This window comes from Zootoca vivipara, chromosome 11, assembly GCF_963506605.1.
Source record: "Zootoca vivipara chromosome 11, rZooViv1.1, whole genome shotgun sequence".
NCBI classification, from domain to species: Eukaryota; Metazoa; Chordata; class Lepidosauria; order Squamata; family Lacertidae; genus Zootoca; species Zootoca vivipara.
Genome location: NC_083286.1, coordinates 54,666,471 through 54,693,897, shown reverse-complemented (window position 1 = coordinate 54,693,897; position 27,427 = coordinate 54,666,471). Strand labels below are relative to the sequence as shown.

The window sequence follows — 27,427 nt, the reverse complement described above, 5'->3', positions numbered from 1 at the left end:
CCTTCCCGCCGGAGCAGTACCTATTTATCTACTTGCACTTTGACGTGCTTTCGAACTGCTAGGTGGGCAGGAGCAGGGACCGAGCAACGGGAGCTCACCCCGTTGCAGGGATTTGAACCGCCGACCTTCTGATCAGCAAGCCCTAGGCTCTGTGGTTTAACCCACAGCGCCACCTGCGTCCCACAACAACAACATGAGTACCTCTTCCTATTTTATATCTGTAGATCGGGCATGGATGAATCCACTCATTTTGGTTTCTGCAGGGCCGGATTAAGACATTCAGAGGCCCTAAATACTTAAATGATTTTGGTGCCCCGCCCCCATATATATCTAATTCAAGATATAAACAAAGTTAAAATAAAATTTTATTTTTTTGAAATGAAACAAAACCTACAGTAAGATGGAAAACGATATTTATTGGTGTATACTTCCACTTTGTTTATATCTGGGGGGGAAATTCTCTTACTTTTTCTAATTGCAAAGTCTTTGATCAGATCCTCAAAACAAATCTGCTTCAATACTTAGTAGAGATGAGGCACACAGCCTGCCTTGTTGCATAGTTGTTCTGTTGGGAATTTCAATATACTTTAGCTGAGAAAACGAATGTTCAGCTGCGGATTTGTGGCCATTAACGTTAAAAATCCGGCAACGGAAAATTTCTACAGAGTCCCCCTTTCCTTGATGCCCTAAGCATGTGCTTATTTTGCTTAATGGTTAATCCAGCCCTGGGTATCTCTCAGTTTCTCATTTTTCCAATCTTAAGTTTGGTCCTTTGCATTTACACATCAGTTTGCTATCTTTTTTGTTTTTAAAAAAAGTCCTTGTGAAAATTCAGCAAAATTCAGAGCAACGCAAATTTCAGAGGACGGCTGTATTTTCCATTTATGCATTGCTTCAGGAAGTGCAAATTAGGTTTGCCACAAAAGTGAATTCAACCATGTTTCTCCCCAATCCTACCCAGATATAAGATATAATGAGATATAAGTCTCCTTGAGTCCAGGTACGGTAAGTGGAAACAGGATCACAGCCTCGGTCCCTTTTCCGCTAAACCTGAGAAGGCACTAAAGCAGGCATCCCCAAACTGCGGCCCTCCAGATGTTTTGGCCTACAACTCCCATGATCCCTAGCTAACAGGACCAGTGGTAAGGGATGATGGGAATTGTAGTCCAAAACATCTGGAGGGCCAAAGTCTGGGGATGCCTGCACTAAAGTCTTAGACCAGGCTTCAGCTGTTTTGGAGCACAACTCCCATCATCCCTGACCACTGGCCAAACTGGCTTGGGCATGTGTGAGTTGTATTCTGCAGAAGACATTCAGGACATCTGAAGGGCATCAGGTCGGACAAGGCTGCTTTAAACTTGTCTCCTGGGAAAGGTGCTTCAACTAAGCAGATCTTTCTTTCATTCTGTCAGCGGAATTCTCTCTTGCCCTGTCCCCAAAGAGGATATAAATATATATATTTAAAATCCTGTTTGACAGCAGACTCAATGGGTGGGTTTCCTTCCTGACTGAAAACTCTGTAGAATATGAGACCGGCTTACCCACAGAAAACTGGTTTGGCTCAAAGCTGCCCAGGGCGCCCCAGGCCGGACGAACCTGGACAGCGTTCTGTCCTCAGAAGCTGTCAGGATTTGTCGAGAAAACCCTAAAATAGGCCACTCGCCACAGGAAAAGAAAAGAAAAAACATAGAAAGGGAGATGAGTGGAATGGGGGGGGGGAGAGAGAGAGAGAAGGTGAGGAGAAAGAGGATGGGGAAGGGCCGTAGGCGTGTTTTTCAAAAAGCAAATTACATATACACAAACAGGGCGGAAAATCACAACGCAAAGCCCTCAGGGAGGAACGAAGGGGAAGCTGAGGTTGGCGAATTGGCACATTAAATCAGAAACATGTGTGCCCACACGGCTGCAGCTCTCAGCCTGAAGGACTGAGTCACCGAGAGGAGGGTGGGACCTCTGTGTGTGTGTGTGTGTGTGTGTGTGTGTGTGTGTGTGTGTAAGGGGAGTTATCTTTCTATCAGGGCTGGGTGTGGGGCACAGCAAACAATGCAAGCGAGGAAGCCATTGAGTGTCTGAGCAGGTTTGCGGTTGGATTAAAAGCAGGTACAGGCAAGCCTTGGACAGAGTCTCCAGGCAAGAGTGTGAAAGAGGGTTTCTTAATTATAGATATTTAATGATAAACACACACACACACACACACACACACACACACACATATGGAAGGGACCTGTTAGCACATAGCACATCCAGTGCGTCCCCTGCCAAGACAGGATTGTTCCCTGCAAATTCAAACATTGCCCTCCTCTCCGCACTGTGTTTTTCCAAGGATGCGCCTGAACCACTCCAGCTGCAGGGAACACACACCACTTCCCTTGGAAGGGAAGTTTTATTGACCTTACCATGCAAGAAAATTTTTCCAGAGGTACAGCCCACAATTTCCCCTTCTCTTTTTCTCTCTCTCCCACATACTCCTCCTCAAGTCCAGCTTTTGGCTTCCTTTGCTCTTCATCCCATCGCCCAGCCCTGCTGCTGGTTCCAGATTTTATTGTTCCTTTCTGAATTAAAGCCCCCCCGAGGAGAATTACTGGCTCATTTTGTAAGGTGGAGACGAGTAAAAGAAGGGGACGAGTAAAAGAAGGCCCCATAAACTGGTGTGGGAGTGTGGAAAGGGAGATTGCACACAATTTTTTGAAAGGTTCGGGGCAGCAGAAAACATATCATTTGGGGTGGGTTGCTCCTTTCGTTTCTTATTTACTTTAGTAACTACAAAGACAACCAAGCTCCTCAGTCCTCCAACCCCTCAAGATCCCCAAAGTAGTTTTGCCCCCTTGTGATCCGATGGATGGATCTGGGTGAGGCATTGAATTCAGTCCTATGCTTGCCCAAAGACTACATTCAAGAGTAAGGCTGCTTTTCAGACACACACATACCCTGCAACCAGGCCCGTCCTAGCCATAGAGGCTAGTGGCGCGGAGAACCACGGCGCCAGGCGCTGGAGGGTGCTGGAAGGGCGCCAAGTGAGCGCAGGGATCCGGCGATCTGGCCAGGACTGCACTCCTTCTCTGAGGACTCCGCGCTGCGCCTCCTTCTCGTTTCCCCAGCGCTGGGTTCCGCTCAGTCGAGCTTCGCCACCAGCGCACACACAGTGCCCAAGCAGCTCTTGCTGGTCCCGCGGTGTGCGCGCTGGTGGCGAAGCTTGACTGAGCGGAACCCAGGGCTGGGGAAACGAGAAGGAGGCGCAGCGTGGAGTCCTCGGGGGTGGCCTCCCGCTGCTGCCGTGGTCCGCTTGGCACTCCCGGGCCCTTGGAGAGGCTCTGGAGGGGGGCGCTGGAGGGACCTAGCGCCAGGACGCTGGGTGGGCTTAAGACGGCCCTGCCTGCAACATTTCTCCAATGCAAATAGGGGTGGCCTATTCCATGATGATGATGATGATCATGATGATATTTATACCCCCACCCACCTGGCTAGGTTGCCCTAGGCACTCTGGGCGGCTTCGAACATATATAAAAGCATAATAAAACATTAAACATTTTTAAAAGCTTCTGCATACAGGACTGCTTTCAGGTGTCTTCTAAAGGTTTTATGGCTACTTATCTCCTTAGCTTGGGAGCAACCAGGAGCGCAGGAAGGGGGGCGGTGGGGGTGGTCCGCCCCAGGTGCCCTAACTGGGGGGGGTGACATCCGGCGCGTTGCCCACCCGTGCCTCGGATGTCCGCCATTGGCAGCACGCTCCATCCCTGTGGGCAGCTTGCTCCGCCCCTGGCTGCAGGGCGCACGCCGCTCTGGGTACCTGACCGTCTATCCCACACCTGGGAGGGAACCCTCCGTGCCATGCCCCCCTCAGGAGCATGCCACGCCCCCTTCAGGAGTGCGCCCGCCCTGGGCAGCATGGGCATATGCTCTGCCACTGCACCTACCACCACACCTTCCAACATTTCTCTGATGAAAATGGGGACGTCCTAAGGAAAAGCGGGACATTCCAGGATCAAATCAGAAACTGGGATGACGTCTGTAAAGCCAGGACTGCCCATGGAAAATTGGGGCACTTGTAAGGTGTGGGTGTGTGTGCTTGCGTGTGTGTGTTTGCACGTGCGTGTTTGCACGTGCGCACGTGCACACACACACACAAAGCTACTGGTCGCTAGTACTTCTGTAAGGCTGTAGTATGAATGCGAGAGCTGCCTTGGGCAGGATAATCCTTTGCCTCACAAACGACTCTCCTCCACTTTCTCTTCCACACAAATAGCAATCAAACTGACAACTGGACAGTTTGCACATATAGTACCAGGGAGGGTGTTTTCACAAATGAAAGCCATTCATCACCCAAGTATTTGCTGGACCCTGTAATTCCTCTGCTCAGTTATTTCCTGTTTGCTCCTTTTCTGTTGTCTGTCCGTGAATTTTTAATGCAGTTGGTTTTATTATTTGATTGTATTTAATGCTTGAAAAGAGGCACACAAGTCTCTTAATAAATGTAAAGAAATGCATGTGGAGGTTCCTGCTGGGACAAAACATCTGAGGGCTTTTAAAGTCTCTTTATTTATTTATTTATTTATTTATTTATTTATTTATTTATTTCCCTCATTCTCTCTCTCTCCATATTGCCCAGAAAATGGACAAAATACAGTCGTTGTGCACATCTCCCAAAGTCTGTTGGTAGTGATGCATATTGGCTGGAGAATGCATATTCTTCAAGTTCTCTTGGAGGTTATGCACATTGACTGGGAAATGTGCACAATTCCCTCTTCATGGGTAGATGGTGTACACATTCTCCAGGAGGCCTGCTGAACATGCCCAGTGACCGTTTTTTATGCACATTAACCGCTCAATTTAAATTAAATACCCCCACCCTGAAAAAATAGGAGGGGAGGAGTTTTGCATATTCTTACCTGGGACTCTCAAGTAACAGGTTGCTAGTTGAGAACTGTGCAGTGGATCTCATCTATCTCTAAGCAGCATCGGAGTAACGGGACGGTAAATAAACTCTCCCCACTGCAGCCACTGTTGTTAGACCTGGGGCTTGAGCTGCCGCCAAATTTTACCTGGAGGGAAAATTCTGAGGTGAATTTTGAGGTTCCGGCTCAGGAGAAACACCTGGCAATCTTCAAAAAAATAAAAAACACCCTTTTGACAAAACTAGCAAAGTTTCCCTGAGGATTCTCTGTGAGAGCAGCCTTAACCTCGGCTACCAGCTGACCACAGTATTTGCTGAGCTTTGTCAAAAACTGAGGACAGGATGAACGCCTCTTCTCTGGCCCAAGGTCCCTCACTTCGAACCCACACCTGGGTGGGTCTTCCTGTCTGTCAACAAGACTCTTGGCAACCTGTGCCAATGTCAGAGCCAAAGCCCATGTTTATACGAGGACACATGATGGGGTAGGCTGAACGCTCGAAAGGATAAATTGGACAGTTTGACCGATAGGAAGCAAATGAATTTTTTAAAAAAATGATGAGTTTGAAGGAGAACTAAATGCACAAGTGTAAGATGGGAGGTTTATCTATCTATCTATTCAATCAATCAACCAACCAACCAATCTATACCCACACTTCCTCCCAAAGAAGCCCAGGACAGCAAGCAACAACAATGACAACAACATTTAAAAAGCATTCTCAAAACAGTTTTAAAGTATTCTCTCAAACAGTGATCAGCAAAAGTATTTTCCAGCCCTCAAATGCCTGGGGAAGAAAGAATGTATTGATATCCCTCCAAAAATTCAACAATGAGGGACACACCTTGTTCTGCAAATGGGGAGCCACCACTGAAGAGGCCCCGTCATGGGTCAACAGCATCTAGGCAGCCAACAAGGCCTCACCTGGCAATTGTAGGGTGTGAAATATTGGGGAAGGCACTCTTTTAGTTCACAGAACGTTTAGCACAATCATTTATATAGCTAGACTGGTGACTGGGAATGGCCACCGAGACCATATTACACCAGTCCTGAAAGATCTACATTGGCTCCCAGTACATCTCCGAGCACAATTCAAAGTTTTGGTGCTGACCTCTAAAGCCCTAAATGGCATCGGCTCTGTATACCTGAAGGAACGCCTCCACCTCCATCGTTCAGCCTGGACACAGAGATCCAGCTCTGCCTTCTGGCAGTTTCCTCACTGCGAGAAGTGAAGTTACAGGGAACCAGGCAGAAGGCCTTCTTGGTAGTGGCACCTTCCCTGTGAAACGCCCTCCCATCAGATGTCAAGGAAATAAACAACTACCTGACTTTTAGAAGACACCTGAAGGCTGCCCTGTTTAGGGAAGTTTTTAATGGTTGATGTTTTATTCTGTTTAATATTCTGTTGAGAGCTGCCCAGAGTGGCTGGGGGAACCCAGCCAGATGGGTGGGGTATAAATAATAAATTATTATTAATAATAATATATAATAAAAGATGGCAGGATCCCCTATAGGGAGCTAGCTTCAGGCACTAGGCCTGTTGGCAGATCAACTCTGTGTTATAGAGATGTCTGCAAACATGGCAGGAAGATAACCCTGCTATGTGGGAATCCCTTGCAGACGACTGCAGTGCCTGGAGACAGATGGTCAAGTTGTGTTTCCACTGCATTGACCAGAGGAGGAATGACTGCCGGAAGGAGCACAGAGAGAAGAAACTCCATGGTATATCCGCAGCAGCAGTACCAGACGCCTTCATTTGCCTCAGCTGCAACAAAACATGTCTCTTCCATGTCAGCCTCTACAGCCACAGCAGGCGCTGTAACTCCCCAACGGTTCGACTTCACCCCCAAAGGCACACTCCTCCATTGTCTCCCAAGACAGACAGATGCCAACTACACAAACATCCTTTTTAGGTACTTAAGCCCAAGCAATTTAGGGATCTCTAGTACTAACACCTTGAACAGGGCCCGGTAGCTCACTGGCAGCAGGACACGGGGTCACCCTATTTAGGAGGTGTGGCACGTCTTTAGGACAGGTGTGTGTGTGAAACTCAGCAGCGTTCCTCCCACTTGCCATCTTTAATTCCCCAGAATGCTATGGAACAATAATCCCCCAATTATTGAGAACTTCATTACACCCAAGATAAGGCTTTGTTTGGTTTCTGCCAACAGGGTGTAACTGACAGCCACTAAGAATGGGGGGGAAAGAAACCGAACCAAAGCAGCTGCTTTGCCCCAAGGGCCCATGCCAAAATTCCCAAGCCATTTAGTTAGGTAGCATCTCCCGAAAGTGGTTTAACAGTCAATCCCTCTTTCCAGGGGACTCTGGGAACCGTCACCTAACAACTCTCACGTCAGGGCTGGTTCAGCACAGAGACTCAGAGATGAGCAGTAAGTTGCTTCTTTATTCAAGAACGTGCCAGGATCTGAACATCGCACTTCCTCCTAAGGCTCCTTCCCAGCTGGCTGCCTTCCCAACAGTTGCAAACCCCTTCAAGGAGGGGCTCTCTGTGCCTTTTGTTCTGCTACATGCAATGCCCTCCTTGTTTTTGGAGACAGGGAGAAAGGGAGAGGAGAACCGTGGGACTGGCAGGGGCTAAAGATCTATGGCAGCCTCAGCCTCTTCCTCCTCACTCTCACACAAACCTGCTGCTTGCTCAGCCTCCAAACCATCTGCCCCACACTTCTTCCTCTGACCTGTATCCCACCACCAGTCTCCTGGCTCGGAGCCTTCCCGCTCTGATGCTTCCCTGGGGGGGGGGGAGTTCCCTGGCTGTAGCCTCCCACCATTCTTCCTCGTCTAGCCAGTCCCTGACATCTCAGCAGCCTTAACAAATGAGTGCTCCCATAATCCTTTGAGGGAAGCTGTCAGTGATACAGCTTTCAACATATGGTGAGAATGTGGCGACAGGGGCCAACCAGAAGCATATGGGAAGCCCGCAGGCAGGATCTGAGTGTAGCAGATCTTCTCCTTAGTGATTTCCAGCAACCAATATTCGGAGGCACAGTGCCTCCTGATGTGGATTGTGTCCTTTAGTCCAGGGACGCGAATGGTGCTGTGGTCTAAACCACTGAGCCTCTTGGGCTTCCTGATCAGAAGGTTGGTGGTTCAAATCCCCGCGACGGGGTGAGCTCCCGTTGCTCTGTCCCAGCTCCTGCCAACCTAGCAGTTCAAAAGCACACCACTACGGCGGGAAGGTAAATGGCGTTTCCGTGCACTCTGGTTTCCGTCACGGTCCTCCGTGCACCAGTAGCGCTTTAGTCCTGCTGGCCACATGACCTGGGAAACTGTCTGTGGACAAACACCGGCTTCCTTGGCCTGAAAGCGAGATGAGCGCCGCAACCTCATAGTCGCCTTTGACTGGACTTAACTGCCAAGGGGTCCTTTACCTTTACCTTTTACCTACACACTGATTTCAGCCTCATGTCCCAAAAGCACCCCTGGCATGTCACCAATCTATATAACAGGCTTGGATTTTGCTTTTGAGGCCTTTGTTCTGAAGGATTCCAGACACTGTACCACAGTTAAGGAAGCCATGTGAACAAGCGAGGAGACAAAAATGCCCCCTGCTTTTCACAATTCTCGTTCTTGAGCGGGGTGAGAAGCGGGGAAAAGGAAGAAAATGTTACTCTCCCGTGTAATCCTCAGAGACCTGCAAAAATAGATTTCCTTTGCCTGGGGCTCAGGTTCCACCTGCAACTCAGCAGCCCTGATAATGTTTGGGTTCTGTCAGCTGCCCTCCTTTAATGGGACGAGAATTCAGGATAAATGAACCTGCCTTTCACCTTAGTGACTAAATGAATTGCAATGTTTTGAATACATGTCTCATGTGCTCTGTGTTCAGCTCTGTGAGTACCACTGGATAAAAACAACACATGTACACACACAATCAATATGCTTATCCAGCCAAGGTAGGGGTTTGCTAGGAAGGAGATCAAGCTGGTGCAACATAGTGGTTAAGAGATTTGAGTGATGACTCAGGAAATCCTCCTTTTCAACAAGTTGCCTGGCCCATGAGCCTCAAACAAAGCCGTACTCTCCCAAGCCCACATTCCCAGCATGTTCGCACTTCTGTCTCAGAGATGTCTACGCTGGCTTGGCCATGTCCACAAAATAGAAGGTGGCAGGATCTCCAAGGACTTGCTCTATGGGGAGCTGCCTTCAGGCATCAGGCCCGTTGGCAGACCAACTCTGTGTTACAAAGATGTCTGCAAACGGGACGGGAAGGCTGGCAAGTGGCAACATTAACCCTGCCCTGTGGGAATCCCTTGTAGAAGACTACTGTGCCTGGAGACAGGCAGTCAAGTTGTGCGTTCATAGCAGTGACTAGAGGAGAAATGACTGCAGAGAGAAGAAATGCCATGGGGCAGCTGCAGCAGCACAACTGGACACCTTCATCTGCCCCAGCTGCGACAAAACATGTCTCTCCCATGTCGGTATCTACAGCCACAGCAGTTGCTACAACCTTCCAACAGTTTGACCTCACCCCCAAAGGCTCACTCCACCATTGTCTCCCCAGGCAGACAGATGCCAGCTACAACTGTCTGCCATGAACTCACGAAGCAAACCTCTCTTTCTGCCTCACCTCCCTCACCTGTAACATTGGGGTAACACCTGTCTTGTCGAATTGGTGTAACACAAGGGTGGCAAACAGGATTTGCTGGCAGCCCAGGGCCTGAGCTCCCCTTGACCCCCAAGGGCCACTCACTTGCCTATCACCTTCTATCAAGTAGCCCAGAGGTTTTCAGAGACATGTTAATGTATCGCGTTGGGTGAACCCCTTAGGCCAGGGCCCCCAAACTAAGGCCCGGGGCCCGGATGCGGCCCAATCACCTTCTAAATCCGGCCTGCGGACGGTCTGGGAATCAGCATGTTTTTACATGAGTAGAATGTGTCCTTTTATTTAAAATGCATCTTTGGGTTATTTGTGGGGCATAGGAATTCGTTCATATATTTTTTCAAAATATAGTCCGGCCCCCCCACAAGGTCTGAGGGACAGTAGACCGGCCCCCTGTTGAAAAAGTTTGCTGACCCCTGCCTTAGGCGCTAAGATCAGACCCATTTGCGTAAAACACCTTGGTGGTTGTTGCCCTTGGAAGCAATGAGTGTGAAAAAGATAAATATCAGTAAAAATTGGGTAATGTATGAAATGTTAGTAAGAGAGGAGAGAAATATTTGGAAAATTAAACCTTATGAAGAAGTAAAGGAATATGTGAATGGCTGGTTGCACTATCGCCAAATTAATGAAATGTTTAAAGAGGACTAAAAAAAATGGATTTGGACAGAATAAATCAAAATTTGAAGTGGAAATATTGAATAACAATTGTAAAATATTGTCAAAAATGGATAAATTGCTGTTGGAATGGCATTTGAAAGATGAGGAGGTGAAGTCGGTAATAATACATTGGGCCAAAGATTTTGGGTATAATATACAATTGAAAGATTGGGAGAAATTGTGGAAAGAAGGAATGAAATTTACAGCATGTAATGCTTTGAAAGAAAATGTGATGAAAATGATGTACAGATGGTATATTACACCAGTGAAATTAGCTAAAATGTATAAAACATGCAATAAATGTTGGAAATGCAAGGAAAAAGAGGGAACCTTTTATCATCTGTGGTGGGAATGTAAAAAAGTTAAAAGAGTTTCTGGGAAATGATATATAATGAGATGAACAAAACGTTGAAATATACATTCATTTAAAAAAACCAGAAGTATTTTTACTTGGTATTATTGGTGAGGGCATTAGCAGACAAGATGGCAAATTGTTTTTATACGCAATCATGGCAGCAAGAGTATTACTGGCACAGAAATGGATGCAAGAAGAATTACCGACGAAAGAAGAATGGCAGATGAAATTAATGGACTATGCAGAATTAGAGAAAATGACAGGAAGTATTCGAAACCGGTGGGATCAGAGGTTCCTAGAAGATTGGAGTAAATATATGAACTATTTCAAAATCAATTTCTATTTCATTATTTGATTTTATTGACATCTTATGCTCTTTTAAAATGTGTTGAGGGGTGTTGTTGGGTGGCTGTTGTTGTTTTTACTTATGTATTTTGTAGTTTTATATTCTGATTTTATCCTGTGAAACGCCCTGAAGGTATATGGCAGTATAATAATAATAATAATAATAATAATAATAATAATAATAATCTGCTCACTCTGTGTTCCTGTATTCAAACATTTGATCGAGCCACACTTCCCATCCAGAATAAATCAGTTAATTTCGTCTTTGTTTCCTCCTCCTCCTCCTCCTCCTCCTCCTCCTCCTCCTCCTCTCTCTTAAAATATTAAAAATAAAAGTGCAATGTACTTTTGGTGAACCCATGTCATATATCACAGATGTTAAACTAACAGCTCTGTACTTATTCCACATTGTTTTACTTCTAGCACAAAGCTCACCCACCCAAGATCGCCTTTCAGATGAGAATCAGTTTTGTGCCAATTTCAATCTGAAGACTGAGAAGCACATTTGTTCAACGCAACATCCATAATATAATCACTGGTGAGGTTTTCAGAGACTCGTGACTATAGCAAGCCCCATGGTATATACTCTCAACTAGGGAGAGAAAAACTAAGATTTGACAAATGCACAAATCTGGCAATTGCATTTTCTCATTTTCCCAATCTCCAGTTTGTCTCGCTTTTGCATCAGTGTGTGAATTTGTGTGTTTTCATGTGCATCTCTTCCTCATTTTTTGTATGCCATTCATGCTTCTGGCACCCAAAGCCCTATAGAGTTTGGGACCAGGATGCCTAAACGATTGTCTCATCCCTTGTACAGTATACCAAATCAATCACTGCGCTCCCCTTAAATATTAGCCAGGCACCATCTTACTTTTTCAGAAAGAAGAGCTCTTTCCCAGCCTATTTCTGCGCTGGAATTGTTTTAAGATATTTTCAGAACTTTCAAATCTTTCAACACTTGGGCGTTCACCACCCTGAGCTACTTTGTGAGGAAGGGCAGGATATATACTGAATAATAATTAAACAAATGCATTATTACTCCAAAATGGCATCAAAAAAGAAATATGAAAGGGCAGGCTTTAAGGATCCATACTGATAAAAAAAAGAGAGAGCAAGATGTAGCCCTTTGATTATTTTGTTTGTTTATTGCATTTAAAACCCGCATTTAAAACCCACTTTTCTTTCAAGGTGCCATACGTGGTCCTCCGCACTCCTCACATAATCCCCAAAACAACCCTTTGAGGTAGGCTAAGCTTTGGTCTAGGAGCTGAGAGAACGGATCCATTTCTCAAGTTACCATGCTAGGTAATTCTGTGGCGTTCCTCAAGACCCACCAAAGCTGTTTTGTGTCTGAGAGGAACCTGTAGCCTGGTTAAATGCAGATTCTAGAATACCAGGCTTCCCTGCATGTGCATGGTTTTCACATACATTTTTTCCTACCCCACTCTCAACAAAACTGTATTCCCCTCCAACCTCTCCTCCATTTACTTCACGGCAAAGACTGCGGTGGCTTCCTCTCTGTTTATTTATTTATTTTTACAATTGCACATACAATTTGAAGCTGCAATTTTAAAGAGAGAGAGAGAGAGTTCACTAGGTGGTTTGCTCCTCAGACTTCTAGAAAAAGCCTTTTCTATGGCAATGAAACTTGACCCCAGGGCCTGGTTGAATCCATTCAGCTTAATTTGGGCACTGAAAGGAGGAGGAGGAGGAGGAGGTGGTTGCAGAGGAGTCAAAGTCTGCAGTCCATCTAGTCGATCTTTCCTGACATGTCACACAAAAACCCTCCGATGCACAAGGGAGCTAGTGTTGTGCAATGATGTCGTTGGTAATGTAATGGTGTGGCTGTATCCTGGGGCCTGGGCTCAGGCTGCAGTGCTGGAGAAACACTGCAAAAGTCCTAAATTGTCAGGCAGGGCTCAGCTTCCTGGGGAACTGTGAGCATTTTCCTTAAAAAAAAAAAGAGTTTCTGGCCTTTACGTCTGAGAAGGCAGCATCAAAACTGTGTGGGAAACACCCCGTAAAATCTCAGAAGTTAGAGCGAGGGGCGAGGTGAGGATGCTTCTGAAAGGTTTTCACAAGACCACCAGATACGGATAACCAATGTAAACAAAAAACAGCCACAAAAAGCACAAATAAAATATGGAACCCTCTCTTAAAGGTAGCTCCTAGTTCAGGGGGTCAGTAAACTAACAGATTGAGGTTGAATCCTGACAAGACAGAAGTGCTGTTCGTGGGGTACAGGAGGCGGGCAGGTGTGGAGGATTCCCTGGTTCTGAATGGGGTAACTGTGCCCCTGAAGGACCAGGTGCGCAGCCTGGGAGTCATTTTGGACTCACAGCTGTCCATGGAGGTGCAGGTCAATTCTGTGTCCACGGCAGCTGTCTATCAGCTCCATCTGGTACGCAGGCTGAGACCCTACCTGCCTGCAGACTGTCTAGCCAGAGTGGTGCATGCTCTAGTTATCTCCCGCTTGGACTACTGCAATGCGCTCTACGTGGGGCTACCTTTGAAGGTGACTCGGAAACTACAACTAATCCAGAATGCGGCAGCTAGACTGGTGACTGGGAGTGGCCACCGAGACCACATAACACCGGTCTTGAAAGATCTACATTGGTTCCCAGTACGTTTTGGAGCACAATTCAAAATGTTGGTGCTGACCTTTAAAGCCTTAAATGGCCTCGGTCCAGTATACCTGAAGGAGCGTCTCCACCTCCATCATTCTGCCTGGACACTGAGGTCCAGCACCGAGGGCCTTCTGGCGGTTCCCTTGTTGCAGGGAACTAGGCAGAGGGCCTTCTCAGTGGTGGCACTGGAAGTCACTTCTATGCAACTTCTGGACATGCGTAGAAGCGACTTCCGATGCTGCTCCGTCCATGCCTGGGCACCGAAAAGTGGGCAGAGCGGCACCGGAAGTCGCTTCTATGCATGTCCGGAAGTTGCATAGAAGTGACTTCCGGTGCCACTCTACCCGATTTTCAGTGCCCAGGCATGGGCGGAGCGGCACCGGAAGTCGCTTCTACGCATTTCCGGGTAGCGACGCTACCCATGGACACCGGAAATTGGGCGGCGCCAGCACCCAAAATGGAGCCTCCCTGGCAGGTAGGAAATTGGGGGATTTCCGGGATTTTTTTTCAGTTCGGGAGACCAGCGGGAAACGGATTAAAATCCGGGGGTTTCCCACGAAAAATGGGAGACTTGGCAGCTATGTTGTCCTGTGTCTGGAATGAAAATTGGTTCAGAAAATGTGATTGCTATCCATTGTTTTTGTTTCTTTCAGTCCACAAAAAAAGAAGAAAGAAAGAAACAGAATGGGTTACTCCCCACCCCATTTGCTCTGCATTTCCTTTGGGGCTGCAATAGCATCATGACCATGCAACTGACATAATTAACAGAATTAATTACGCAAATGGCATAAGTGGTGTAATTTTGCTACAGGAGACAGAGAGAGAAATAATGTAGTTTTTGGCGGAAGACAAACTGCAGCAGAACAGAAACACTACTGCGTGTGATGCATCTAGGGTGGAACGTAAATTGATGCCTTATCACATCCATACTCTAAGCCCCCATTTGCTTCCAGCTGAGCCAACATTATTATTTTTTTACATTTGCACCTCTCACTTGTCATGGAAAGCCCCCAGCAACTTCAGCGACTCCTGTTCCTGCTTGCTTTCGACTATGCTTCAGCACCTAGATGACTCGGGCAAGTGAGCCAAGCCACAAGCGATGGTGGGAAACAGCTCCACCCAATGGTTTTATGACAAGGACCTGGTTATTAATCAAACGATTTGCACAGCAGTGCTACCAAACACCTTGGCAGTAGCTGGGGCTCTCTTTGGTTATGACCTTACATGCTTCTCTCACTTTCTTCTGCCAGCTTTCTAATGGGAACATAAATATCAAAAGAATATTTTAAGCGCCTTATTTCGCTTCCTTTCCCCCCTTTTTTTTGGGGGGGGGAAGACTGCAGACTCTATTGCTGAGATAATAAGAGCAGTATTTGGAGTCACCATTAAGTCCAAGAAGATGTGGTCGTCTGTTGACCCCAAGCTATAATTGCCAAACAGACATTTTAAGCAGAAAAGTCTTTCTAACAAGCCCAGCCATTAAAACTTATTTCGGCTTCTAATTCCAGGTGGGAAGGATGTGGTTTTAATTAGGGGGCTGTGCCTTGTTTTCAACAATACAGGTACGAGAAAGGTTAAGGTCCGCCCCCTTCCATATGCCCACCTTGTGCGTGGCTATTTAAAATAATAATAATAATAATAATAATAATAATAATAATAATAATAATAATAATATACCCTCACATTTTCTCCTTAAAACATTGCACTGTCCATAGCACTGGATGGTAAGCTAAAGGACAACTAACCAGAGCTAACAAAGAAATCACCTTTAAGCAGCAGAGAGTACATTGGAGGAACAGGCAGACTGCCTGGATTACCCGCATAAGGCAAGACAGCGGTTGAAGCAGAGTCAATGTGAACTCAAGGTCATTTATCGCATTAGAGATTGATTGACTGGCTTAATTTACTACAGCAGCACACTTATGCAGAACTACTTTGCCTTTTTTTTTTAAAAAAAGAACCTGTTTTTAAAAGGTATATCCCATTTTTCGTTTTGCATTCTTGAGACCCATCAGAAAGCTTCCGCCATAAAAACGACACAAAAACAACAGCACCCTACGACCAAACGCAATTACAGACTCAAAGCAAATGAAGAGTAAAGGAATCAAATGATCAATGTCTCTCTAAAGCCTAGCAGAGGACATTGCCATCGCGGGTTTCCTGAAACCCCAGCAGATCAGGCTTGAGGTGCTTCTCAGAGAACCAAGTTTCAAATAAAAGAAAAGGAGGGGGGGAGTGCCATTGATATCCATTTAAGCAAGATTGACTTCTAGATCTACTAGTCTTTCCTTCCAATGAAGTTGGCAGGAAGTCAGTTCAGAAGCAAAAACAAAGGAAATACTTCCTTACAAAAGAAACAATCCATTTATTGGATTACTGTAACTCCTAGAGGAGAGAGGCAGCCAGGTGTGTTGGACTACAGCTCCCATCATCCTTGGCCATGGAAGCTGGGAGTTGTAGTCCAACAACATCACATTGAAACTGCTGTTTCATGGAGGGAAGGCTAACCAACTAGCATTAACCATGACAGCTAAATGGAGGCTTAATGTTGAGGCTCAATGTGGATGCTAATTATTATTATTATTATTATTATTATTATTATTATTATTATTATTATTATTATTTATACCCCGCCCATCTGGCTGGGTTCCCCAGCCACTCTGGGTGGCTCCCAACCGAATATTAAAACACAATACAGCATTATATGATGGTGTTTCCTGCTCGGCAGGGGGTTGGACTGGATGGCCCTTGTGGTCTCTTCCAACTCTACGATTCTATGATTAAACATTAAAAACTTCCCTAAACGCGGGTGGCACTGTGGTCTAAACCACTGAGCCTCTTGGGCTTGCCGATCGGAAGGTCAGCGGTTTGAATTCCTGCGGCGGAGTGAGCTCCCGTTGCTTGGTCCCAGCTCCTGCCAACCTAGCAGTTCGAAAGCACGTCAAAGTACAAGTAGATACTTGTACCTACCTTCTCTGGCGGGAAGGTAAACGGCATTTCTGTGTGCTGCCCTGGTTCACCAGAAGCGGCTTGGTCATGGTAACCACATGACCCAGAAAAACTGTCGGCTCCCTCGGCCAGTAAAGCGAGATGAGCGCTGCAACCCCAGAGTCGTTTGCGACTGGACTTAATAGTCGGGGTCCTTTACCTTTACCCTTTTAAACATTCTTATGACCATCATGTTACACTTGTACATTTCTCAAAAGCATCTTTCTGGACACGGGACCAGAATGCTGGAAAATGTGGGCATTTCTGTTCAGGTTCATTAAGCTAATGTGGGGATGTGTGAATTCATTTTTATGTCACCTTTCTGCCAAGGCATCCAATTCTAAATATTGGAATAAACAAATGCTACAAAAATATTCTCAGGCCAGTTTCAGGAGCGGACGGCATGAGCTCAGTGGCCTGGGCTTCCTTGCTCAAGGACTTGGACCAGTAAGATTCGGCCTTTGCCATCCAGGAAACTGACGGGGTGATATGGGCCATGTTGTGGAGGAAGAGAGCTCATTTATGTCTCTCTGGATTTCTCAGAGGAAGGCCGGTCCGAATGTGTGATAGATGGAGAGAGGCTTACAGCCAAGATACACCACACATAAAATAAGATATGAAATGATTTAATAAAAGAGATCTAGCAATGTTAATACCTCATTCTCCTAGCAACCTAGCCCCAAGCACAAAAAGCCAGGCCAAGAAAATAGGACTACCATGGGTAGGCAAACTAAGGCCCAGGGGCCGGATCTGGCCCAATCGCCTTCTAAATCCGGCCCGCAGATGGTCCGGGAATCAGTGTGTTTTTACATGAGTAGAATGTGTGATTTTATTTAAAATGCATCTCTGGGTTTTCTGTAGGGGCATAGGAATTCATTCTTTTTTTCTTTCTTTCTGTACAAAATATAGTCCGGCCCCCCACAAGGCCTGAGGGACAATGGACCGGCCCCCTGCTGAAAAAGTGTGCTGACACCTGAAAATCACGTGGTAAAAGTCCTGTCGAGTGGGTCTGCATGTGTTAAAACTCCCTGCATAGAGAAAGGTAGCCCTTCAGAGAAAGAGCCTACGGTGTGCTAGCTATCCACGTGGAGGACCTAACGGCAGACACCTGAATTCCAAACTCCACATAAATAACTGCCCTGAAACACTGTAGCAGGACTTTTTGGGAAGAGTCTGAAACCAGTTTTAGAGGTGACACACCACTTTTAATTAAAAAAAAAGGAAGAACAACAACGAGTCACTACTAGGCACACAACAAAGATGCAACCCTTAAGAGCATCGTGATTTATATAATTAACCCACACCCCAAAATCTATTGCTGCAATTACCGTTTATGCAGGGCTGGCTCAAGCTATTCTATTGCCCAAGGCAAAAGCTCATCCTGACACCTTCCCACCCAACCCCTGCACCTTTAGGGGTGGGTTTGGGTTTTGGTTTTGTTCTGCTGCAGACACTGCTCCCTATTGTGAAGGGAAGGGAGTTTCACCCAGCTCACTTCAATTGTTGTTGTTGTTTAGTCGTTTAGTCGTGTCCGACTCTTCGTGACCCCATGATCCAGAGCACTCCAGGCACTCCTGTCTTCCACTGCCTCCCGCAGTTTGGTCAGACTCATGTTGGTAACTTCGAGAACACTGCTCACTTCAATAGGGATTGGCAAATCCATCCATTTAATTTCTCTCAATTTTTCTGGACTTCAGATCTCCACATTTCCAAAGCAATTTGCATGAAAAATCAAAATGAAGTCCTCGTGAATATTCGCCAGTATTTTAGATAAAAAATATCTTGACATACACATTTCTGCATACAGTTTTGCCTGATATGCACATTTTTTTTGCAAGCAATCTGGCCTAACGAAATGCTTTTTGAAATTATTGCATTCTCTAATACTGTGCATTTTAATCTATTACTTTATCACAATACACACTTTTTTTTTTCACACATTATTTCATCACAACCATGCATCCTGTCCTGATGTACAGTATATTTTGCTGTAGGAGGCTTGGTTTGGTCCAAATTGTGCATACACTACCAGAGCTAACGTGAAATACATTGCTTCTGGTAAAACTTGTTTCCTGGGCTTTTTAGACTCGTCTACCCATGTACTATCCATGTACCCATGAGGGACGCGGGTGGCGCTGTGGGTTAAACCACAGAGCCTAGGGCTTGCCAATCAGAAGGTCGGTGGTTCGAATCCCCGCAACGGCAGGGCCGTCTTAAGCACCTTTGGCGCCGTGGTGTGACGGATCCCGCCGCCGCCCCGTTTTCCAGCGCGACGGGTGGCCGGGCGGCCAGGCTCAGCGTGCAGCGCAGTCGCCGAAGGCGCTGTTGCGCTACGGGCAGGCAGGCAGGCTTGCTGTGCGGCGGAGCGGCCGGTGAGCAGGCGGGCTGCGAGGCGCCCCCCCCCCCGGCGGGCTGGCGCCATGGTGCCCTGTGCCACCCAGCCTGCCCGTAGAGCCGGCCCTGCACAACGGGGTGAGCTCCCGTTGCTCGGTCCCAGCTCCTGCCAACCTAGCAGTTCGAAAGCATGTCAAAGTGCAAGTAGATAAATAGGTACCGCTCTGGTGGGAAGGTAAACGGCGTTTCCATGCACTGCTCTGGTTCGCCAGAAGTGGCTTTGTCATGCTGGCCACATGACCTGGAAGCTGTATGCCGGCTCCCTCGGCCAATAACGTGAGATGAGCGCCGCAACCCCAGAGTTGGTCACGACTGGACCTAATGGTCAGGGGTCCCTTTACCTTTACCTTTTACCCATGTACTATCTGAAACCGAAGGGGTGGATTGGTTGCCAGCTGTGAAATTTCCCCCCAGCTCTCCTACCCCAGTAATAGAGCACCTGTCAGAGGCCAGAAACCTTGATGCCTATGCTCTACACCAGTGTTTCCCAACCTTGTGCCTCCAGATGTTTTTGGACTACAACTCCCATCATCCCTAGCTAGCAAGACCAGTGGTCAGGAATGATGGGAATTGTAGTCCGAAAACAGCTGGAGGCACAAGGTTGGGAAACACTGCTCTACACTTCCTCTGTTAGAGGCTTCTGAATTGCTGGACGCCAGGAAGAAAGAGTGTGTTCCCTCACGTGCTGCTTTCCGGGTTCCTATGGACATCTGGTTGGCCTTCTGAGAGAAGGATGCTGGACTAGATGGGCCATTGGCCTGATCCTGCTCCTTATGCCCGTACATTCTCAGCCTATTGGATTGGGATGTATAAACAGCTGGGAAAGTGTTTCGTTTTTTTGTGAGAGCACTAAAAAAAAAAGCAGCACTTTGGAGGGGGAAGATTAAAGGAGCCCCCCCCCCCCCAAGACATCACGAGCTGGGAAATTTCAAGAAATCATTCAGCAAACAATAAAAGCTTCTTTGCAATCTGCACAAGGGGCCGACAGTGCGGAGGGAAAGAGTCAGCCTTCAAAATATGATAGCGACGCATCGGAAACGAGGATATTCAGAGACGCAGCCCATTTGTTAAGCGGCCACTTTCCTGTCATCCTCAAGGAAGATGGAGGGGGTGTAGAGCTGCTTGAGACAGGTGTCGTATTTCACGGCGAAAAAGTGGAGATGATCTGCAGATAGCAGTGGGGAAAGGCTCCTGAAGAGATTTCAGCCTCACAAGAAAAGGCAGGATGCTAGCTCCAGACACTCTGAGGAAATGCTTCAGGGAGAAGCAAGTACTTGCCTTGCATGGATAATGAGTAGTGGTTATTATTATTATTAATTCATGCATCTACTATATATATTGAAAAGTTGTTTGCTATGTATTTGGACACCTCTTAAGACATTGCATCCAAATTTTGCACCATGGTTCCTGACAAGGCAAAGCTGCTCTTCATCTATGCTTGGATACAACAGGGCGCCATTTTGAATCAAGATGGTGGAGTGAACCTTTCGAAACGGGACCAATTTTAACCACTGGTCAACCCCTCACTGTTTTGTTTTGTTTGTTTGTTTCTTAAGCGTTCCCAAATAACACTGGGTATGAGGCTGTTAGTTCTGTATAAAACAAAGAATATTCACACTTCACAGACTATCATAAAAATGATAGCTGCCCCTGAGGCACTTACAATGTTTTATGACTACCAAGGTTCAGCTTACAGCCTTCCGACTTTTTACATTTGATTTTTGTTTGCTGTCCATAACTTGCCTATTTTCTCTCCTGAGGCTGCCTTCTTGTTGCAACGATACAGCGCTTTTCTGAGCATTTAAAACAGCATCACGTTTGTACCTGAAAATAGGCAGCCAGTCGTTCCTGGCACATTCTTTTGCCATTGTGATTTCCATGCAGAAGGTTACTGCTTGGACACTATCAGATGTTTCCTGAGATGTAATTCGGGATCAATCATGTCACATTTTAAAGTCTTTTGAAGTTATGCAGGGTGCGAAGAAAGTAGAGAGGGATGTGTTCCCCCTGCCCCCGCCACCACAATAATACTATAATTTGGAGGTCATCCAATGAAGCTGATTGAAGATTCAGGACAGACCAAAGGAAGTACAGTCATACCTTGGAAGTCGAACAGCTTAGTTCCCGAATGTTTTCGCTCCCGAACGCCGCAAACCCGGTAGTGACTGTTCCAGTTTGCGAACTATTTTTGGAAGCCAAACGTCCGGTGGGGCTTCCACGGCTTCCGATTGGCTGCAGGAGCTTCCTGCAGCCAATCAGAAGCCACACTTTGGTTTTTTGAATGCTTTGGAAGTCAAACAGACTTCCAGAATGGATTCCGTTTGACTTCCGAGGTACGACTGTAGTCCTTCTTAGCTAAACTGCAGAATTCACTCCCACAAGATGGCCACCATCTTGGATGGTTCATGGGGAACATGGCTATCAACTGCTACTAGCCACAAAGGCTACATTCTACCTCCACTGTGGACAGAGTGGAGAGAGTGTTGTTCCACCCAGGTCTTGCTTGCGAGCTTCCCATTAGACCATCTGCGTGGCCACTGGGAGGACAGGCTGCCGGACTACATGGGCTTTTGGCCTGATCTGGAAAGGCCCCTTTAACATCCCACCCTCCCACTTTAATTTTTTAAAAAAAATTTATTATACAATACAGTCATAGCAAAGCAAGGCAAAGAACAGCTACAGCATCATTTTACATGGTCTTAAAACATTGGCAGTGCATAAAGGTTCTCCACAGAGACAGCTTTGTGAGGCTGGTGGGAGAGCTTTACTTTCTTCTTCCCTTATGGATGGAAAAAAAGGGGGGGAGACCAGGTGTCATCAAAGGTATTTTTCTTTATGACCCCATTTGCAACTCTTCTTAAGCCCATATAGTCGTTCTGAACTAGCTATATCCCAAAAATTATTGCACCAGCTCCCAAGAGGTAGCCCCAACCTGGGATTTCCAGTGATATGCTATCACTAGATGTGCGGCTACCAGTAGAAAAAGAATTAAATCTTTAAGCTGAATAGTAGGTTTGGAATCTGGGTTTAGGGAAAGCAGGGCTTAGGCTGGGTTTGGCAATGGGGTTGTTTAACCATTTTGGAGGTAATACCGAAAACCCTGATCCAAAATATATTAACAATTTTGCATCCCCGCCAAGCAAGCACTCCCACCTCCGAAACTATTTACCACCTTGAACCCATATCCTTTTCTCATCTGTTGCAATTCTGCTACTCTCCCCTACAACACCTCTCCCTGTCTCTTTCTCCAAGGTGCCTTTACCTATCTGGGTGTGAGAACTTCATTTTAAACCATACTTTGCTTCCTCGATCGCCACACACAAATTATTTGAAGGCAGTGGACTCTGTGGCAGCCTCAGGCGTCTGGAGTTCCAGGCAGGGGCCACTCCCAGCCCTACCTAGAGACACTGGGGACTGAATGAAAGGCCCCAAACCAGCCACACACTCTCCTGCACAAACGTACACACGCTCGCTGGAGGTCTGCCTTTTTATTAGCCTTTTGCAATGTGTATTTTGGTGCTCTGGAGGCTGTGCGTTCCCCCGCTCCTCTTGTGCTGGGCACGTCAAACAGGACACTAATTAAATCCTCTAATCCTTTCAGGAAACAGAAATAATTATACTCGGCAAAGGGACTCTTCAGTGGGCGGGTTAGATCTGCTGACTCTCATCGGTGCCTGTATCATGAGGATGGGATGAGAGAGTGGGCTTGTGAACTTGGAGCAACAGGCAAGGACACACATGTCACCCACACAATCTGCCCATGGAGTAAGCAGGAGGGAGGTGGAAGAACAGTCTATCCTGTTCTTTTCATAGGCTCTCTCTTTATTTGTATGGGGGAGGGGATACTCCTACTTTTTCTAATCGCAAAGTCTTTGATCAGACCCTCAAAATTAATCCAACATTAACACATCAAGCAAATATCACCAGTGTTGAAGCAATGATTCTTCAACATCAACTTCGTTGGACTGGTCATGTTGTGCGGATGCCTGATTATCGTCTTCCAAAGCAACTACCCTATTCTGAACTATAAATTGGAAAGCGTAATGCTGGTGGTCAACAAAAGAGGTTTGAAGACTCTCTCAAGGCAAATCTTAAAAAATGTAGTATAAACACTGGGAAACACTGGCCTGTGAGCACTCCAATTAGAGAACAGCCTTTACCAAAGGTGTCATGGGCTTTGAAGACACTCGAACTCAGGACGCAAGGGAGGAACGTGCTAAGAGGAAGTCACGCTTTACAAATTCACACCGTGATCAACTCCCGCCCAGAAACCAATGTCCCCACTGTGGAAGGACGTGTGGATCCAGAATTGGCCTCCACAGCCACTTACGGATTCATTGTTAAAACCATGTTTATTGAAGACAATCTTACTCGGAAGAAGAAGAAGAAGAAGAAGAAGAAGAAGAAGAAGAAGAAGAAGAAGGAGGAGGAGGAGGAGGAGGAGGAGGAGGAGGAGGAGGAGGAGGAGGAGGAGGAGGAGGAGGAGGAGGAGGAGGAGGAGAAGAAGAAGAAGAAGAAGAAGAAGAAGAAGAAGAAGAAGAAGAAGAAGAAGAAGAAGAAGAAGAAGAAGAAGAAGAAGAAGAAGAAGAAGAAGAAGACTTAGCAGAGATAAGGCATCTCCGGCCTGCCTTGTTGCATAGTTGTTCCATAGGGATTTTCAATCTGCTTCAACTGAGAAAATGAATGCTCAGCTGAGCAATCGATGGCGGTCAATGTTAAAAACCTGGCAATGGAAAATTTCTGTGGTATCCCTCTTCACTTGATGCCCTAAGCACATGCTTCTTTTGCTTAGGGGCTTCTGCTTAGGGGCTTTTGCTGGGGCTACTGCCTGCAAGTCGTTCGGGGCTGCTGCCCGACCTGTCCCAAGCCTTTCCTTGATCGGGGCTGATGCCCAGGGTGCCTTACCTCACTTGGGAAGTATTCCGACATTCCTTCCTTCACTCACATCCGGGCAGCAGCCGGAGAGAGAGAAGGTTTATTTATTTACAGTGGTACCTCTACTTATGAATAACTCTACTTACGAATGTTTCTACTTACGAACGGAGCTCCGTCCGCCATCTTGGATGCGGTTTGGATAGGATTTTTTTTCTACTTACGAATTTTTAGATAGGGTTTTTTCTCCCAATGCATTCCTATGGGATTTGACTTACAATTTTTTTCAACTTACGAATGTGCGTTCGGAACGCATTAAATTCGTAAGTAGAGGTACCACTGTATTTATTTATTCATATTGTGTGGACCTACATAAACGTGGCCGTGTGCGAGTGGAATGCACGTTAAGTGGCGGGGGTGGGTGGGGCCAGTTGTCCTTACTATTTTCAGTCTCCCATTAATCCTTGCGGTGCACACCATTCCAATTACACTTTTTTAATGGATGGGGAAACCCGAAGTCACAAGAAAATAACTTGACCGAGGCCACCCACATGGCTCAAGGCTAAGAAGAAGGGGTTCGAACCAAGCTCGCCGCTTCTCTGCCCGCAAGCGCAGCCCATAAACTCACTTCCACACCACACAGAAGGGAGTCTATGTGACCTTCCTTTCCCCTCTGCCTTTCCCCTCAGCCACAGGAAGGAGTTCAAATGAAGCCCCCCCCCCGGACCTTCCCCGTTATACTGTTACTAAGAATAAAAAGCCAAGCGGCCTCTGTTTCTGCTGTGGCTCTGCAGTGTGGTCAGATAATTGTACAGCAACTGCTGCTATAACTGCAAGGCGGCTGTAATCGGCCAAAGGCCGCCACGGTGCCAGGCTTCCCCCATTCTATTATCCCTTTATTAATAGAAACCAAATCTACCTTTGCAAGGGCTGCAAGGCCAGAAACGACATTATGCGGTCTTGCAGATGTTTCCCTCGTCTGCAATTTGTCATTTTGGGCTCTGTGTGTGTTGGAGCAAACAGTCCTCTCAGGTTCATTTGGGAAGAGTGGCGATTCAGAAAAGTCCAAAGATGTCCCAAGAAGCTGTGGAGCACATCCTTTTGAATGCAGAAAGCCCTAGGTTTAATCCAGGGGGTCCTCAAACTAAGGCCCGGGGGCCGGATGCGGCCCAATCACCTTCTAAATCTGGCCCGCGGATGGTTCGGGAATCAGCATGTTTTTACATTAATATAATGCGTCCTTTTATTTAAAATGCACCTCTGGGTTATTTGTGGGGTCTGCCTGGTGTTTTTACATGAGTAGAATGTGTGCTTTTATTTAAAATGCATCTCTGGATTATTTGTGGGGCATAGGAATTCGTTCATATTTTTTTTCCAAAATATAGTCCGGCCCCCCCACAAGGTCTGAGGGACAGTGGACCGGCCCCCTGCTGAAAAAGTTTGCTGACCCCTGTTAGGTAAAGGTAAAGGGACCCCTGACCATTAGGTCCAGTCGTGACCGACTCTGGGGTTGCGCGCTCATCTCACATTATTGGCCGAGGGAGCCGGCGTATAGCTTCCAGGTCATGTAGCCAGCATGACAAAGCTGCTTCTGGCAAACCAGAGCAGCACATGGAAATGCCGTTTACCTTCCCGCCGTAGCGGTACAGTGGTGCCTCGCTTAACGAATGCCCTGCTTAACGAAATTTCCGCTTAACAAAAGGTTTTTTCTAGTGGAGGTTGCCTCGCTAGACGAATTCGTTTTACAAAAAATTCGTCTAGCGAATCACAGTTTCCCATAGGAATGCATTGAAATTCAATTAATGCGTTCCTATGGGCAATAATAAAAAAAAAATCAATGCATTCCTATGGGATTCGCTAGACGAATTTTTTGTTATAAGAAAAGACCCGTGGAACGAATTAAATTCGTCTAGCGAGGCACCACTGTACCTATTTATCTACTTGCACTTTGACATGCTTTCGAACTGCTAGGTTGGCAGGAGCTGGGACCAAGCAATGGGAGCTCACCCCGTCACAGGGATTCGAACCGCTGACCTTCTGATCAGCAAGCCCTAGGCTCAGTGGTTTAACCCACAGCGCCACCTGGGTCCCCACCTGCCATCTCCAACTCTTTGGGAAAGAAAAAAAAGAGGCCAGTTTAGCAGACAATGGGAAATAGACTTCTCTACCTGAGACCCTATGGAGCCACTGCCGGACAGAGCAGACACTTCTGGGATAGATGGACACAGAGTCCAAGCTGGTATAGCAATCTTTATCAACCTAATGCCCTCCAGAAGTTTTCAACCAACACAACCATCAGGGGTCTCGTCAGGGTGGAATATGCCCAGGGTCCCCTTCATTGTGAAGCCAGCTCGAACGAGGAGGGCCCAAAACCTAGTCCCACCAAGAACAGGAGTTAGGATGGCGGACTGGGGGATATCTCACGGGAAAGCCAAGGCAGATCTTAGGAAGAAAGCCACATAAAGGCAGCAAATGAACGAAAGACTAAGTCATTTGCAGGCTGAGCTTGAGCTGAGATGTTTGCCTGAAGAAGACTCAGAGGGAAGGCAGCAGCCTTCAGTAAAAACGCTGAAGCTGGAAATCTAGCAAGCTAGCAAATTTCCCCTGTGAAGATGATCAGGAAGCCACCACAGAAGGTCAGGAAGTGGCAAAATAGATGCACACCTGACTGGCTAGCTCTCATAGGCACAAGAAAAGAGGAGGAGCCAATGGGCTGCAAAGGGGGAGGAGCCAAGTTAAATCTTGGGGTGGCTATACTGACATTTCCCCCTCCCTTCTGCAGCTTTGTGTGGCCCACAAAGGGCATCAGTGGGCAAAGTCCCAAGAGACCCTAACTCTGTGCTTGCTTACACACCCTTGATAAGATCAACAGCGCTTTCAGAGCAGACATGGCTAAGCATTCATATTTTAACTAAGATGACACCGTCAGGAAAAAAGAGGGGGCCTAATAGAAAATTCTATTAGCATAAAAATGACTTTCGGTGATTAAGGTGCAATAACATGATTTCTTTGCAGACCCGGGGACAATTCAGAGGTACAAGAATCCTCGGCCAGCCCATTGTTAGGGAGGCTCCGCTCTCTCCACTGCTGGTTTAGAAAGGATGCAGCTGGCAGATCGAAGGTCAGACGTTTCAAGGAGTAAATTGGTTTAATGTGGCCGCAGATAGCCTCGGCAGAGAACCTAATAAATATGCAGTGAAATGTAAGGAGGGAAGACCGCAGACAAGAGAAACAATTACTCTGAAACCAGGATAAGAGCCATCAGCGAGCTCAAATTAATCAGTGTAAAGAGTTTTATATCCCGGCAGTAGATTTAGTATGCATAGCAGGTACAGGGTCATCAGCTGCAGGGGCTAAGGTTTTCCCTTTTTGCAAGCAGAGAGATGGAGCACAGATATACCTCTCTGGTCCAAGAGAGGGGATGGGGGCAGCCCTTGTGCCAGAGCCCTGCCCTCCAACTGATCAATCCCTGCCCCCTGAGCCATCAGGCACAACAGCGCCTCCTCTTCTTTTGGATGATTTTGAACCGTCTCCTGTCCTCTTTAAGTTTCAGGTGAAGAGCTTAGTTCGCTTCAAATCCAGCTGAGAGAGCTACCGATATTTCAGCAGCGCCATACCAAACTGGAGGAACAGCCAAGGGGCAGAATTCCCGGAGGAGACTCTCTAAAATGGTCAAGGCTAGGTT

At 46.8% G+C, this 27,427-nt stretch overlaps 1 protein-coding gene across 3 annotated transcripts in view; it reads right to left on the bottom strand.

The window, feature by feature from the left end:
• The window catches only part of ZBTB7C (zinc finger and BTB domain containing 7C), an 84,210-nt gene that overhangs the window by 34,012 nt on the left and 22,771 nt on the right, over nt 1-27,427 (bottom strand). Inside the window, exon 2 of one of the 3 annotated variants that reach the window (XM_060280373.1) lies at nt 4,887-5,039. The exons of the other annotated variants lie outside the window; for them this stretch is intronic. Within the exon in view, the coding sequence (XP_060136356.1) occupies nt 4,887-4,939 (53 nt within the window). The 5' untranslated portion in view covers nt 4,940-5,039. The remainder of the gene's footprint in view (nt 1-4,886; nt 5,040-27,427) is intronic. 3 annotated transcript variants of the gene reach the window in all.